This window comes from Epinephelus moara, chromosome 11, assembly GCF_006386435.1.
Source record: "Epinephelus moara isolate mb chromosome 11, YSFRI_EMoa_1.0, whole genome shotgun sequence".
In the NCBI taxonomy this organism is placed as follows: Eukaryota; Metazoa; Chordata; class Actinopteri; order Perciformes; family Serranidae; genus Epinephelus; species Epinephelus moara.
In genome coordinates, this window is record NC_065516.1 from 12,743,566 (window position 1) to 12,759,426 (window position 15,861).

Here is a 15,861-nt window from a genome sequence, read left to right on the forward strand (position 1 = left end):
TAAAATAAATACAAAATCTCATACAAAATCCCCTCCCCAATACATGCTGTATATATTGTATATAGATGTATGCATGTATATACTGTGTGCTTCATACTGCAGCTGTTCTATTTCTGTATAAGTACACTGAAAGCAATGCAAAAACCAGAGTCAAATTCTTGTATGTTGTGCAGACATATTTAGCCCATATAGCTGATTCTGACTCTGACATGATGGCAAGGCAAATAATAACCTACTTAACACATCATTAGCATTGCTAGTGGGAAAGCCTCTCAAAATTAAGATCAAATTTCCCCTTAACGTGCAGAACAGAGGAGGACAAACATGTTGTCAAAGATGTTTTTCATTGACCTTTCACTGGATCCCTGACTGGCCTTTATGATAATAAAAGGTAATGAGATTCTCACTTAATAAGCCATCAAGTCTGCAGCGCTACATGCTAGCAGCTCATTAGAATGATGGATTTAACTTTCTAGGAAGGCAAGCCATCAACAAAAGTAAGTCGTTTTTGATTATACTTTTTAATAATGTGGTTATTTGTAATAAATGTACAAGACTTCTAGTAAATTAAAAAAGGCAGCAGTGAGTAAGATGAAACAGGTGTTGAATTACCAGGTTAAGTTAGCTGATGTGGAAATAATGCAAGTAGTTCAGAGAGCATTAAGCTAACAGTGCGAGTTTAGCTAAACCGCAATAGAAATACCAGTTTAGCTTACGAATAGCTCCTAGGTAGCTAAACAGGTAATGGAAACAAGTTTAACTTGCAAACAGCTCCTCTGTAATTAGCTAAACAGGTATGGAAACATTGGTTTAGCTTGTAAACAGCTCCCATTTGGCTAAAAACGCGTGGAAACAGCAGTTTAGTGTGCTAATAGTTTGTGTGCTAGCATGCTAAAAAAGAATGGAAATTAGTGGTTTAGCATTTAGCTTGCTAGTAGTTCATGTGTTAGTATCCTACAAAGGAATAGAAGTGATGTTAGTGGTTTAGCATTTAGCTTGCTAGTAGTTCATGTGTTAGCATCCTACAGAGGAATAGAAGTGATGTTAGTGGTTTAGCATTTAGCTTGCTAATAGTTTGTGTGTTAGCATGCTAAAAAGGAATGGAAATAATGTTAGTGGTTTAGCATTTAGTTTGCTAATAGTTTTTGTGTTAGCATGCTAAAAAGGAATGGAAATAATGTTAGTCTTTTAGCATTTAGCTTGCTAATAGTTTGTGTGTTAGCATGCTAAAAAGGAATGGAAATAATGTTAGTGGTTTAGCATTTAGCTTGCTAATAGTTAATCTGTTAGCATGCTAAATAGGAATGGAAATAATGTTAGTGGTTTAGAGAGCTTTTCGCTTGCTAATGTTGAAAGCTGTACTTTAGATAAATAGGTGTGTAAATAGCGGTGAGGCAGTAGCTTGTCAACAGTTTTTGTGTTAGCATGCTTAACGGATGTGGAAATAGTGTTTATGCATGGTCTAAACAAGTATCAGTTTAAGTGTCCAGTTAAAATGGTATCTAGTGTCTTACCCTTTTTTGTTTACTTTGTTTTTGTAAGTAGGGAAGAAAATATTAATCAGTCAATTTGTGACATATAATCATATAAGCCATGATGGGAAGGTTACTTTTGAAATGTAATAGGTTACACATTACTAGTTACCCTGATAAAGGTGTAATAAGTAATGTAACTATTTAAACCCATTACTGTCCACACTAAGAAAAAAACAATAGAAACAGTTGAGATGTCACCTCATGGTAATTGACCTTTCGCAAAGCCCTGCCCCTTTGTCCGACAAGCTGTCAGAGTAAGCATGGAGCCCACACTGTAACTAACTGCACTCTCTGAAGAAATATCATATTTTTGGAAAAATGAAACAGTAATTCCAGAGAGAAGCAGACAGAGGGGTCTACAGTCTGTGTTTGAAAGATATATCCAGGATGTCAAACTGACTCGGCAGCAAAAACAGGTTAAAAAGACAATGATACATGTAGTTAGAAGCTAAAGCCGAACTAGGCTATAGGCTACAGATCACAGTGTAAATGTGAACCACCACATCACTGCTGATCGCCACAGAAGACAGTGAATGGAATATTGAACCAGCTGTGTGGCATCACAGTGTGTTCAGATGAATGGTGTTTGGCTTCACCTGGACCTCTGCTGCTGGATGGGCAGGGATCTCCAGGGGAAGTCAAACAACGCTTATCTGCACACAATGCGTCGACACACAGCTATTTGAATATCAGCAAAGTTTCCCTGCTTCCCTTCACTGGTTTCTGTACAGGAGGGTCGGTCTTTTTTTCACGGTTATAATCATTAAAAAGCAAAAGCAGCATGTGTATATATTCAGTAGGCCATATATAGGTTTGATTTTGGTTTTGGAACAGGGAAGAAACGTATATCTTTTTCCAACCTCTCCAGGTAACGAGTATCATTAATACACAATGCGCCCCAGGCACAACATTTAACTCCAAATCCACAAAACCAGCCTGAAAATGAAGGAAATCTGAAACAATTGCATTAGAGTCAATGGAGCACAGCTGTGTTATGTGTTTATGTGTGTTGTCAGACCCTGTCTGAGCGGGCGCAATGCTACGTTATGATTGACCAGTCTGCGTCCGGGGGCGGGACTTAGCAAAGGGTCATTTGTAAAACGGAAACACAAAAATCCATATTACAGACCATGTACTGTGCTGCTCGTAATACTCGTAACATGTTAGTATACCAACAACTGTGTCGTCAGGAAATGTGTGCTGGTTCTGGTTTTGAAGTCTAAAGTGGCTATACAGTCGTGTGTACAGGGAGTACAGCAGGGGACTCGAAACACAGCCCTGGGGTGTGCCGCTGATCAAATATTGCAAGTACAATGCTTGTTTACAAACATCTCAAAATGAGTGGCAGTGACTTATGATTTATTGATGCAAAAATGCTTCATCTCACAAAGTGAATTTATTTGAGCCAAGCTTCAGATACCATCAGACCCTGAACTGAACTCTCAGTCCAGATCTGGCTCAGCCCCACAGCAGCTCTCTCCCCAGCAGTGCTCGTGTAATGGGACACTGCTAAACGATGCTGAGAGCACTCCAGTGCAGTCATGGCCTGTTGCACCTGACTCGCTCCTCGCTGCCGTGCATGCGCTCGCCTGTTGTTAGCTTGTCTTCTACAGGGCTAATTTATGACACTATCAGACTCGCTGCTGGCGACTGGACGTCCTCATGCTAAAACTAATTACTTAAACTAATTACTTGAGCCTATTAACTTTGGTATGCTCTGCAATATTGTGTTCCTTATTCTTGATGTATAATACATAGCAGAGGAGGTTGGGGCACACAGGAACTTCACCCTGCTCCTGCTTGCTAATGTTATCATCCACAGCTGATATACTCAAGCATGTAAATGCAGGCAGAGTAAGTATGATGAAGACTTTTGGCTTTTTTGTGTAATCAAATATGCCTCTCATGCTAAAATAGAAAAACTTATTTGTAAATACTCTTCTGGCTGTCAAAAAGATGTGTGCATCTTTTACTTGCTTCTCTAGTTTAACAGAGTGCAAGCATGGCAGCTTCATTTGGATTCCTTATTTGCAAACTTTGGGAGTGGCTCAGCACTTTGCAGCTGTGTGTGTGTGTGTGTGTGTGTGTGTGTGTGTGTGTGTGTGTGTGTTTGTTTGTTTACCTGTGTGTGTATCTGTGCATGTTTGTATGTGTCTAAATCTATGCCCTTTACCTGTACCATCCATGTGCCTGTGTTCGCTTTGTTTCCTCTCACCATTATCCTTCGAAGGTCAGTAAATATGATTATTAATAATTGCTATTATTTGCCAAAATTTAAATCTGTAAGGAGCGGCCCGACTTACCTTGTTGTTTGACAAAGTTGTGTTACTATTAGTTGCTGAGCAGTGGTAGACACTTAGATTTGTTGTTGTCTTTTGCAGGGCAGGGCAATATGGCTAAACATAATATTGACATAAAAATGTTCAAATCAGTCTACATTGATAATTATCATGCTAAAAACCAGATGAGTATTTCTTTCAAGTTTAAAGGTTGATTTTGGCTCCTGAGTGAACTTTGAAGAAACAATACAGTTAATTGGTTTAAACTATTATTTAATGTCAGAACACGACAACATTTGCCAAACAGCAGAATATTTCGCAAATCTAAGATAGATTAAAAACAATTATAATCATAATAATGTCGCTAAAAATACATCTGTCATAAATATTTTGTAAGTGTTTAAGCTGATAATGTAAGCAGAATAAATAGACAAAGTAAAAATCTCAACTGTGGTCAGTACTGTCTGTACAAGATTTAAAACCACAGTATGTAATTTCTGCCGTTTCTCAGTCAAAACAATAACAAAAGACATACTTTGATGGTGTCATGAAGTAATGTGTGGTCATTTATTGCATTAGAAAATCTATCTGATGTGATTTAGAAATGCACTCAGGTTTTATTTACATTACCTGTTGTCATGTCATGTCATGTTATTCTAATGAACAAGCTGGTTAGTCACTCTTGTAACTTGCTAACTTACCATTAGCATTAGATGAGTCGACTGTACAGTTACTGTAGCTAACATTTTGTAGTGAACTCAATTGTAGAGTAGCCCAGCGCTGTTATCTGTGGTCAAAACAATGATACTAAAAGAACCTTTATGAGCATGTTGGATGTTGTTGTAATGTAATAATGTTACTGTTTGCATTAGTGTCTGGTCTTATCTTCTTCTACTACTGCTACTGCTACTTCTCCTTCTTCTTCTTTTAGTTAATGGTGGGTGGAACTGGCGTTTAAGGTGCATTACCACCCCTGTCTATGGGTGTATGGGTGGTTTATTTATATCAAGGATTTATCGAACATTTAGTATATCTGATAAACCTGAATCCTGGACAGATTCCCATTTTATGATAAAAGCTGTGGACAAAATTTGATTACTGTTTATAAAAACAAGAAATCATTATGGGATTTTTTTGCTTGATGTAGGACCTTTATCTCTTCTTTTCAGTTAAGCGACTATTTGCATCGCAGTGTTCTTTTGCAAAACTCATGCGCTCCAAGTGAAAGTATTTTTCACTTTGAGCCAGATTATCTTGGCTTGTAGACCAGCAGTCTTCTTGTGCCAAGGTTAAGCTGAAACTTTAACCCACTCATCAGCGTTACAGATTAGTCCACGTCGGTGTCCCCTTTTGCCAAATGGATCTTCTGTTTCCTCAAAGAGCTTCAAGTGGCCAAACCTCTGCTCAGACATCACTCAGATCAGAGAGCACATTTCCACTTAGGCCTTTTTTAATGTACTTTGTCTTTGACTTTAAATGTAAACAATGTGATTTTTTTGAGATTCATAATAACTATATTCTTTATTTCTAAAGCCACGGCTAGTGCATCTGTTCAAACAGTGAATGTATGCTCAGTTATACATGTGCAATTATTTGCACGCTTACGCCAGACTGAGGTTAACGCCACATCCCTTAGCAACTAACTAAAAGTGACAATCAGCCGGTGCTTCAGGGTGGACAAGGTTAGATAACCCCACACAAACACAGAAACACACAGTCTCCTCTCAGGGGTCATTTCCCTGCAGCCTGTGCTCCTGTTGGAGGTGTCCAGTGTGAGTCCTTAGGTTTCGCCCTCCTGTCTCGTGTGTCACAGCATGTTGTCACATATAGAGGCAGTGATGCATTATTGAAGATGTCTGTGGCTTACTTAGACACTGTACATTTGGCTGACATGAGTGCGATTACCTACACATGGATGCACGTGTACAGGCATCTAATTGCTCTGCATAGGTAATGACTGATAATATTGCTGCAGAAAGATGTCTGTGTGCCAGTTTTAGCTCGGAGTGATTTATCCACAGTAGCTAAATTAAACTGATTTAAATCATTACAATGATTATAAAAAGTTTAGATGAAATAACTAAGATGGCATCCTTGGGGGCAGTTTCAACAAACATAAATAAAGTGACCACTGATAATAAAAGGAGGAGAGGCCCTCTGCAGAACTGTGTGCTTAGGGCCTCTAACCAGCTTTCCTTTTGTGTATGAATGGGCATCTATATGGGGAAAGGCTCACGCTGCAGCAGTGGCTAATTCCTGCTAATCCCACCGTATCTCCTACCACTTAGCGATGGTTTCCAATGGCAGCCCTGGAGCAGGGAATTGCTAGTGAGATTAGCTCACGTTAGCTCCTCCTCTGTGGTTTACCCTCACAGCCAGGCCAGGCTGGCCCACCACTGCTTCCATGCTAACCTTTTGCACAGAAATGGATTAACTGTTTTTCCAAAAATGTTTTCACGTCTTATTTAGAGAACAATGTAAGTTTGTTTCAATTTATTCTGCTGTTATTATGGCTTTAGTTGTGGTGGATTTGATTTTGATTGCAAAACTATGAGGGCACTGTTATCTTGAAGGGTTTATGAACAGTGTGTTTAGAGGTGTTTGTGTAGGATTTAGCAGTGCTTTCCTTTACATGATAAGATGTTGGCTCTCTCTAACTTTCCTTTGCACGTTTCCATGCGAAGATACAATCCTGTTTAATCTCTGATTGCATTTAATAACATTGTGTTGATAGTACTGCATTGTGATTCTGGACATAGTGTTGTAAATATTACATCAGTGCACAAAGAAAATAAACATGGTGACACTTTGACTGGCTCTATAAGTAGGAAACACAACACTTTAAGAGTTTAGAAGCAAGCAAAGAATCATACTTCCAGAGGTAGGCTATGATTTGCAAAATTCTTAATCCTGCAGTCGTCAGTTATCAGATAGTTTTTTGGGGGAAACAAATCATGTAAAGGTGATTTGCATTCCCAAATTTGCAACTTTCCAACATAGCTTTAAGAGCTGTCAAAAATGAAAACTTCTTGTGCTTTAAATGACAAGTTGTTAACTAAAATTAAAAAGAGCTATAGATTAGTGGAAGCCATGATGCATCAGTGTTTATATTGCTTTTAAATCCCCCAATAATAAAACCGCTTGATGTCACCATGAGTCAGCCCTGCTCCAAAAAAGGCATAATGTCATCCAGCATTTAGTTACAGTGTGATACATGATTGGAAGTAACATCAGTCCTGAAATAAATGCATACCCAGTCTTCTGAGATAACAGTGAATCAAAGGCAGTGCTGAGAGTTGGTTGTCTTTTCTGTTGCACAAGAATACAACACAACACTCTTTGTCAGGGATTTATCACACTTAGAGCTCAAACCAGCCTTTAAAATTTCCTTCAAAAGTCTGTCTCCACTAACTGAGATCCAGCTACTGCAAGTATAAGCCTGCAAAGCAAAGGACGATGAACGCATGTTTACTGCATGCATGTCTGTGTGTTTGATGGAGCTTCACCTGCTCACAATAACAGCTATTTTCTTCTTTTATTATTTATTTATTGTTGGACACTACAGCATTATGCAGCTCCATGGAAACCCCAAAAATTAACCCCCAACTATTCAGCTATCACTGGATTATCCTTTAGTTAAACGCTTGGTGTGCCTGCAGTTTAATTCCCAAACAAACCAGCATGACAGCACTTTGAACACTAGACAAGCCACTCATGGTGGTTACACTTCTGTGTTCTGCATTGAGTATTGTATTTAGAATTTAAAGATAGTTAACACATGTGTTTTTAAGATTTAAAAAAACACAAATATTGCTGTTTCAGGTGTGGTAAGCATTGGTTGGTGGTTAGTAAAGTCTTCTTCAGCTGAGCTCATATGGATTGATAAGCAGTTCAGCTTGTTTTCTACTAGCTGCCACCTTTCTCTTTTCTAACAGTGACCCATGTGCTTCTCTTTCTCAGGAGATCTCTCCTGAAGATGTTTCCACAATCAGGGAAATCGATTGTCTTTGACAACTTTCCAGATCCCACTGACGCCTGGGACATCATCGAGACAATCGGGAAAGGGACCTACGGAAAAGTCTACAAGGTGCTAAACAAACTTGATGGAAGTAAAGCGGCTGTAAAGATACTGGACCCCATCCATGTAAGTCAACTTTCTTATCTAGAACATAAATGTGTTTCAGTTGAAATGACTTCTTTTATAGTACTCCTATTGGTCTAAAGTTCACATGTTTCAATGCCATTTTGAATCATGTCCTCACTCCGTGTCATGTACGTGTTGCAGTCAGTGCTTGTTAAAGCAGCTATAAGCTTGTGGTGTGTTTACGCCTTTGGTGGAGGCACAAGACCAACAAGTTACTGTCTTGTGGACCTATATCTGTCACATTTATAGCATCTGTATTTTGGAGATTTAGACACCGACACAGATTAGATCTGGCACCCATTTTTTCTCTTGCTATTTGTTAACTTTATGTTTTGGTTTCAGTTGTTCAGTCATAATATTTCCTATCAGTTATATTATATACCTTAAATTTTAATCTATTTTGTCTCCATATATTTTATATATATATGATATATACTATACAATTTACAAGCAGCATTTTTTTAGTGATATGGGTCTGGCATTTCCAGAACATATGAGTCATGTGTTCTCAGGTGTAGCTTAATGTTGTAACCTTTCATTTTTCATTACTTGGCTGTGGTTCACAACCCCCACAGCAACACATGACAATAATATGTGCTGATCATGTCACAAGAGTTTGTGTTACATTACATTTTCAGCTTTCATATCATACCCAGAGCCCATGTTTACTCAATTAAGTATCAGATCAAAATGACTGACATGAAATGACCAGTGGTAAACAGTGAAAAAGGCTTGATCAAAGGCCCGTCCTTCCAGAAATGATGCAACCTCTTTACATTGAGTACATTTACATGCACTAAATATTCAGGTTTTTGCCCTTATTCCGAAAAAGACAGTATTGTTATTTAGCTGTTTACATGGCTCATGATTCCACTAATACTCCCGTTTACATGCAGCTGTGCATACTCAAATTAATGTACCCAAACATAGCTGGAGCAGCTTGTCATTTTGCTTCTTTGCATCAAAATAGCTTTTTTTTCACAGTTTCCTGCTGGTTGCAGACTTGTTGGATCATACGTACTCAGCCTCCCTCTTTCATTCCTTCAACCTCCCTCTTGAAAAGTTTGTAGTTGTGATATTTGCGCATGTCCACAAACCTGTTGATATCCAAGTGTTCCATAACTTTTAAAAGTAAGTGTGTTTCTCCTTACGACCAGAAATGTGGGCTTTGCTATTGAGCATGCATCTCCACCCTTGCAAACTGTTGGTTTGAGTGAAGCGTATCCATGACAACACACGGAGCTGACTGTAAACAGACAAGAGGCTGTGTGTTGCAAGCTGCGGTAAAAACCCAACTGAGAATCATATTCCAAATGCACTGCATACATTCCCAAATAATGCTATTCAAACCCGATTAAAACCGGCATATCCCATGTCTTAATTGGAAAATACTGAATTTGGAAAAAGGCCTAATTCAGAATTTCTAAATGGATTGTGCTGTTTATAAGGCCAACATGAAATTCAGAATATTGTCATTGGGAGTAATAGAGGAATATTAGTGTGCATGTAAATGTACCCATTGAGGAATTGTTGGAATAGGTGTATAAAGTTCTGGAAGGCATGTGACTCATTGGCACAGCCCTTACCTTCCTCCATCTACAACCATTATCTCAGCAAATTGCCTCTGATTAATAGCTTATCATGGGTTGGATGTGTCATGGCAGTACTCTAATAATATTGAGCTCCTTTGCTTGTGCAGGGTTTTTAGCATTCAGCCAAAACACATTTGGCACCTGTGCAGAAGTGTGTGAGGCAAGTTTGGCTTTTAGCCTGAACATGTTGACACAGAGCAGAGATACATGATGTTACTTCTGGCTTGGTGGGTCTGATCTATCCTATAAAGCAGACACTATTTTTTACCATCACAAGATTGACCAGTTAAAGAACATTACTGGGCAAGACGTACTACCACTAATAAAAGGTTGCTATTTTCAGATAGAAGAACAAGAATGGAAGCTTTTATACTTCCTATTGCTAGGGTTTTTCTAAGTTTCAAACTACAGAACAGTTATAGAAAGTAGCTGGTCAGTAGCTGATGTTATGGTGTCACCTCCCCTGTTGTCTTCTCAGATGGTAAAGTGAATTGTATGGCTTATTTAGCAGCTCTAATGAGCAGCCGTTTTCATCTATTAAACCCAGCCTTCATGCTATTAAAAGTCTCATTAGTCTTTTGTGAATTTGTTACTCTTTCTCATTATTGAGAAATGATTATCTACAGACCACTAGCCTGTGAGGACCATCATTACCATCGTTTTAATCACTGGGTTGATTATTTCATGCATAGACTTATTACATACAGTACAACTATATTAACAAGTTCCTTCATTTGCTACAGTATGCTTGGTTTCAGGTTGGAATATTTATGAAGCATTTCAGAAGAATACTTGACATTTTTTCTGGTGCACAGAGGCACCGTCAAGTGCTCATTTTCAGGTTCAAACTTCAAAAAGACATTGTTTCTAATACTGTCTACCTGAATATTCCTGTATTCACCTCATGTATGAAACTCTCTTCAATCCCCCCTCCCAAAAGAGTCTAGTCTGCTCTGATTGGTCAGTGTTTCCGGGTCTTCCCCACCATCACTGTAGCCGGGGGATGACTGTAACAGAGAATTGCAACATTTTCTACCTTGGAAAATCAATCAATAAAAGCCTCTAAACCAAGATCTTCACAATCGAACATGTTACAGCAGGGATATGATCTCGAAATCAGGCTGAAATTAACAACATTGCCAAACAAGATAACTTGTTTTCCTACATTACATGTAATAGTGTAGGCCACCTTATGTTATACTTGCAATGACATGTCTGAAACAGATGACAATAAAAAGAAATCCGTCATGATCTGACGTCAGATTGTTTTGAAAGTAGAAAAAACAAGTATTCAGAACAGTCTGAAGCCTGAGGTTTTGTGCAGGGATTACTTTTACATACATTTACCTTATTATTTGAAACTTTGGCCATGTTTTATAAGAAAATCCAATGTACAATGTAACATTATATACAGTATATGACAGAAAATAAGAAAAAAAGCATAATAGGTCCCCTTTCAAACTTGTGGTGGGATGCGACATGCAGACTTTGCTTCGTTTTAGGGGGGTTGGGAATCACTGTCGTAAAGTGCCATACCTCCCGCCACTGCAGATGGGTCTGTTGTGTCATGTTATGTTTACTTGACCCTTACAAAGACGTAAACTCCTGGATATCTTATTGTTTAATACTTCTTTATCATATTACATTTGCATTTTGTAATGAAACAGTTCCTGTAGTTATCATTGCAGGATGTGGTACAGACATAAAACGCTGAATAATTTATGTCCGTGATGGTTTTGTGTTTGTCTAAAATCAAATATGCACTGCAAGATTTTTATATAAAATACTCCTGTCTTGTTTGCCTTAATCACACAGTATAGCTGCAATGAACACTTAAAGAATATCCCATAGTTGCTATATTTGATGTCCTGAATTGCCCTTTTCACCCACATTAAATTCCTGAGTCAGTGATAGAGAATACATAAATTGTCCTAAAGAGCAGCAACAGTGTGCCGAAGTGCTAATTCATTTTCTTGGTTACAGTCAGACAAGAAGTTCAATACCTCTGTTGTAACTGTCTTTTAAATATGAAGCTGTATCCACAGGACAGTTACCTTAGCTTAGCATAAAGACTGTGACCAGGAAAAAACAGCTAGCTCGGCTCTGTTCTAAGGCAACAAAATCTTGAAATTTTTGCCCTTTTTGCATTGATTGTTGACTCGGGTTAGCTGTTCTCCATTTAATCTAAGCTAAGGTAACTCTTCCCTGGCTCCAGCATCGTATTTACAGTACAGGCATGAGAGTGAAAACAACGTTGCCACCGTACTCTTGCCAAGAATGAAACTGAAACTGTTTCCATAGTTTAGAAAGCTGGTATCACTGTCAATACCATTTTGCCTCTCGTTTTTTGATATCTTTTGGCATAAAACATCACAAAATGGAAACATGATTAGTACTGTAAGGATGTACAAAATTATTGAATTTCCTGATAAAATGGTCTCGATTCTGTCATGTTTTACGTCATGCTGTTTTTTAGTATCTTGATAGATATCGTATTGTGGACTTTTTATCATGGTGTTATCCTACCATGAGTTTTTGGTATAATTGGACATAAGCAAAACATGGCTTTGAAGTCAAAATGTGTGTGCCTTGTAATTTGAACTGATCTATGTCCTTGTTTTTCAGGATATTGATGAGGAGATCGAAGCAGAGTACAACATTCTCAAAGCTCTTTCTGACCATGCCAACGTTGTCAAATTCTACGGGATGTACTACAAGAAGGACGTGAAATGTGGAGACCAGTTGTGGCTAGTACTGGAGGTAGGAACACTTATAATAATAAAACAAAAGCCCACATACGTTTGCTACAACCCATATACTGTATTTGACTGAGACCTTAAATAGCATTCTTCTGTATACCCTGGCTGAACCGTGCAGACAAAGAGCGTATAAGTGCAGATTAAAGGTCCGGCTGTACATCACACAGCATGTCTCGCCAGGTATATGCAGCGGTGACCAAATCTGCTGGGATTATGTAACAGTTTAAGCCACCCTGGGCAGTCTAGGAGTTTACTTATAGGCCACCTGGGGGATTTGGCCTCAGGCCAACAACATGGGTGTGTTGGGGGTTGAGGTGAGCTCGCGTGACATGGGCACCCTGCTGAGAGCAGCAGAGCAGGGATTTCTGTTTGCAGGGGCTGTTGTAGTGTATTAGTTCATACACCTACCGTAGCAGGTTGGAGCACAGGCCCAAATGTCTCCTGTAGCGGATTTCTGTTGTTTGGATTTTGGGTAGAAAATTCTCAAATGGTTCAAAGGATTGCATGTATTTTTGAGGTTGTTGGTGCACTTGAATTTTTATATGCAAACTGCTCTAGCAAGTTACCATGCTAAACTGGCAACTGAATACAGAATAACCCAGTATTACACAAAGCATCACTGCATTTGGCTTTGAGTCTGGTATGTTGCACCTGATGATGTAGCTATGAATTTGTGAAAGTTCAAGGGGACCTTGCTGCTGCTTTCTGTACATCTGAAAAAGTCTTGCCCCCAGCTACACATTCTCCATCCTTCATATTTCATTGCCTGCTGTAGCCCTTTTCAAATGTCAGCCTCCAGACAAACATGTAATGGAGGTCAACCTCACAGGAGGAAAAGTGTTTGTGGGGTCCGACATGGTGGCAGATGTGGGTTTTCTTTGCCTTTTGATTTTCTGACCATGTCATTTGTGTTCCTGCTTTGATGGCGAATAGTACAAGCAAACATGAGGAGCACTGATAAGACAGGATGCTGGTAGAGTGTCTCAGCTGTGGTCCTAAAGGTCTTTGAATAAGAGTCTTTAAAGAATGTTACTTTGTGTTTTTAGTCATGCTGTTGTCGTGGCTCTCAGGTTGGTTGGTCTACAACTTAGTCCTGACAAAAATATCTCAGCGTCCAACTGTTCCACAGCTATTGCCCTGAAATGTTGTGTAGATAATTGTGGTCCCTAGAGGATGAATCCCAATAACTTCGGCGATGTCCTGACTTATCCTTCAGCTCCACCTTGAGGTTGACATTTTTGGCTCAAAGGTAATTGTCTTGACAGCTATTATAGGAAGGTTTCTTAGACATTCATTTATTTGTGGTGGCCTGACATGATCAAAACATCTGCCACTACACTAGTTTTTCTACTTTTGCGTTCATAGACCCGCAAAAACACACAATGATACAACAGGACACACGCATTTCCATGGAAAAAAAAAGTTATTAGTATGTCACACATAACTAATTCTGTGAGAAACGTGTCATTTGTCTCATCATCATCGGGTCAAAATTTTAATTTCTCTGTAACTACATACTACATACTACTACTACAGTCCCATCAGCCTCAGGTGGTCTTTGTGTTCAGCACCTGCCTAATGTTAGCATGCTAACACGCTAAACTAAATTGGATACTTCCATTAGTACACTTGCACTGCGGAAACTATATACTTACCTGTGTAGTGCGTGTTTTTCATAGGTTGGAGTTGGCTCAAATCAAACAGGGCCATTGCGCACTTACTGGAAATGACAGCCACAAGATTAGGCAGCTTTTCTTCTTCTGCTCGGGGAATTGCAATCAAACATGCATAAACACCAACTGTAACTTACACCCAGAGATCATAAAACTTACGCCACAAAATATAAAATTAAATTCAATGCCTGATGATAAAATTTACTGCTCTTAGCTAGCTAGCAAGCTAACATTAGCATTTGTGATACTTAATTGTTAAAGATTTAACCCAATAAACAAACTGATGGCTTCTCACCAACAACATTATAGTGGTAGTGACATATGTATAACTTACATTTGTACAGTGATTTGGTGGTAATTGTGGTGGTCTTCTCCTCGGCAGCCATTTCACAAGTTTGAAATGTGTTTGCGGTCCTGCCCCTTCCGCTAAGTAGGCAACATAGCGACCATTGAGGGTGAGAGGTAACCAACATTCCACACTCAACTTTTTGACCATTATGAGCACCATCTGGGTACTAACACTGCATGTTGCCATCTACTTCTCAGTGTGAACCCACTTACGCAGCTTAAAATAGCAAATGCAAGTACAGACGTATCCAAAATGAGCCACAACATAAGAAAGCCACCATGGCAAACATTAGCTGCTAAACATAAACATGGTGGTATGCTGATGTTAGCATTTAGCTCAAAGCACAACTGTGCCTGAATATTTAATTTGAATTTGCACCCTTGTTTTTGCAAAGTCATGGAGTTATTAAAACCCTTGAAAGTTTTGGAAAATTCATGAAATTTTGTTGTGTATAATATGAAATCATTTGTTTCAGTAATCTTCTGTGGATAACCTTCCATGTAATGTAACACAACAGCAAATTTATTTTCTGTAGCTGTTGATGTAACGTAGCTCTTATATGCACCGATGGGTGAAGTTTTGTTGTTGCTTTTAAATTTTACTGCACTTTTAGATAGAGCAGTGTTCTTGTAAAAAAAAATCCAGTTCCCCAGCCCAAGCACAGCCCACCTACCCTTACAAAACAACATCTCTATATCCTAGAAACTGATTTGTCAGAATACCAAAAGCATGAAAAGAATGCATCAAACATGGTAAAAAAAACAAATCATATAAAGGATGCACAAAGAGAGGTTTTTATTTGTGAACATCTTAAAATTCTGGTATACCATTTAATTATACAGCCCTCAGTGGATTGTAAATGCATGCATTTTCTTTCAACAAAGGGACTTTCTCCGACCTCATCTTAAAAAGAAAACTCTATCAACAGTGTTCCACATTGTGCTGTTCTTTCTTTCATTATCAGGTCCAGCAGTGCTAGAACACAGTGTCCATATTTCTGTAATCCAAGCTCAGTGGGCTTTGCATCAACAGCAGCAGTGTTATGTTAACCCAGTAGATAGTTTTCACCTCTTCAGCTTGTGTTTCTTTCCCTTGTCATCGCTGTCCTTCCTCCTGACCTTTGCAGAGGACCCTGCAATTACTCAGATATCAAGTACAGTCTAAGATGCTGAATAATCATTATAAGTAAATATAAATATAAATATAATAAATATATTATATAAATATAATATAATATAATATAACTAAATAAAAATGTAATAAGGTATTCATTATTTTGCTTTTTAGTGATTGTTAGTTTTGTATCATGTTGTTTTTATCTGTCAGGACTCATTCCTTCTGACTAAGAAATACAAATCTGGTATTAGGGGAGTTCACTCAGCTTTGCTACTTTGTTTACTCCCTGTTTCCTCTGTGGTTTGCATATCCATTTTCCAAATTTTCCATGCAAAATCTGCAGCCAGCAGTCCAAAGCTGGTGGCTAATCCTGAGGCTGAAATCACTGCCTGACAGTTTAGCTAGTGGCTGTGT

At 38.6% G+C, this 15,861-nt stretch overlaps 1 protein-coding gene across 1 annotated transcript in view; it reads left to right on the forward strand.

Moving 5' to 3' along the window:
* The first annotated feature begins 3,296 nt into the window (after positions 1-3,296).
* The window catches only part of myo3a (myosin IIIA), a 97,207-nt gene continuing 84,642 nt past the window's right edge, over positions 3,297-15,861 (forward strand). The window contains exons 1-3 of the mRNA XM_050056451.1: positions 3,297-3,389; positions 7,775-7,958; positions 12,176-12,310. Coding sequence (XP_049912408.1) covers positions 3,379-3,389; positions 7,775-7,958; positions 12,176-12,310 — 330 coding nt within the window. The 5' untranslated portion in view covers positions 3,297-3,378. The remainder of the gene's footprint in view (positions 3,390-7,774; positions 7,959-12,175; positions 12,311-15,861) is intronic.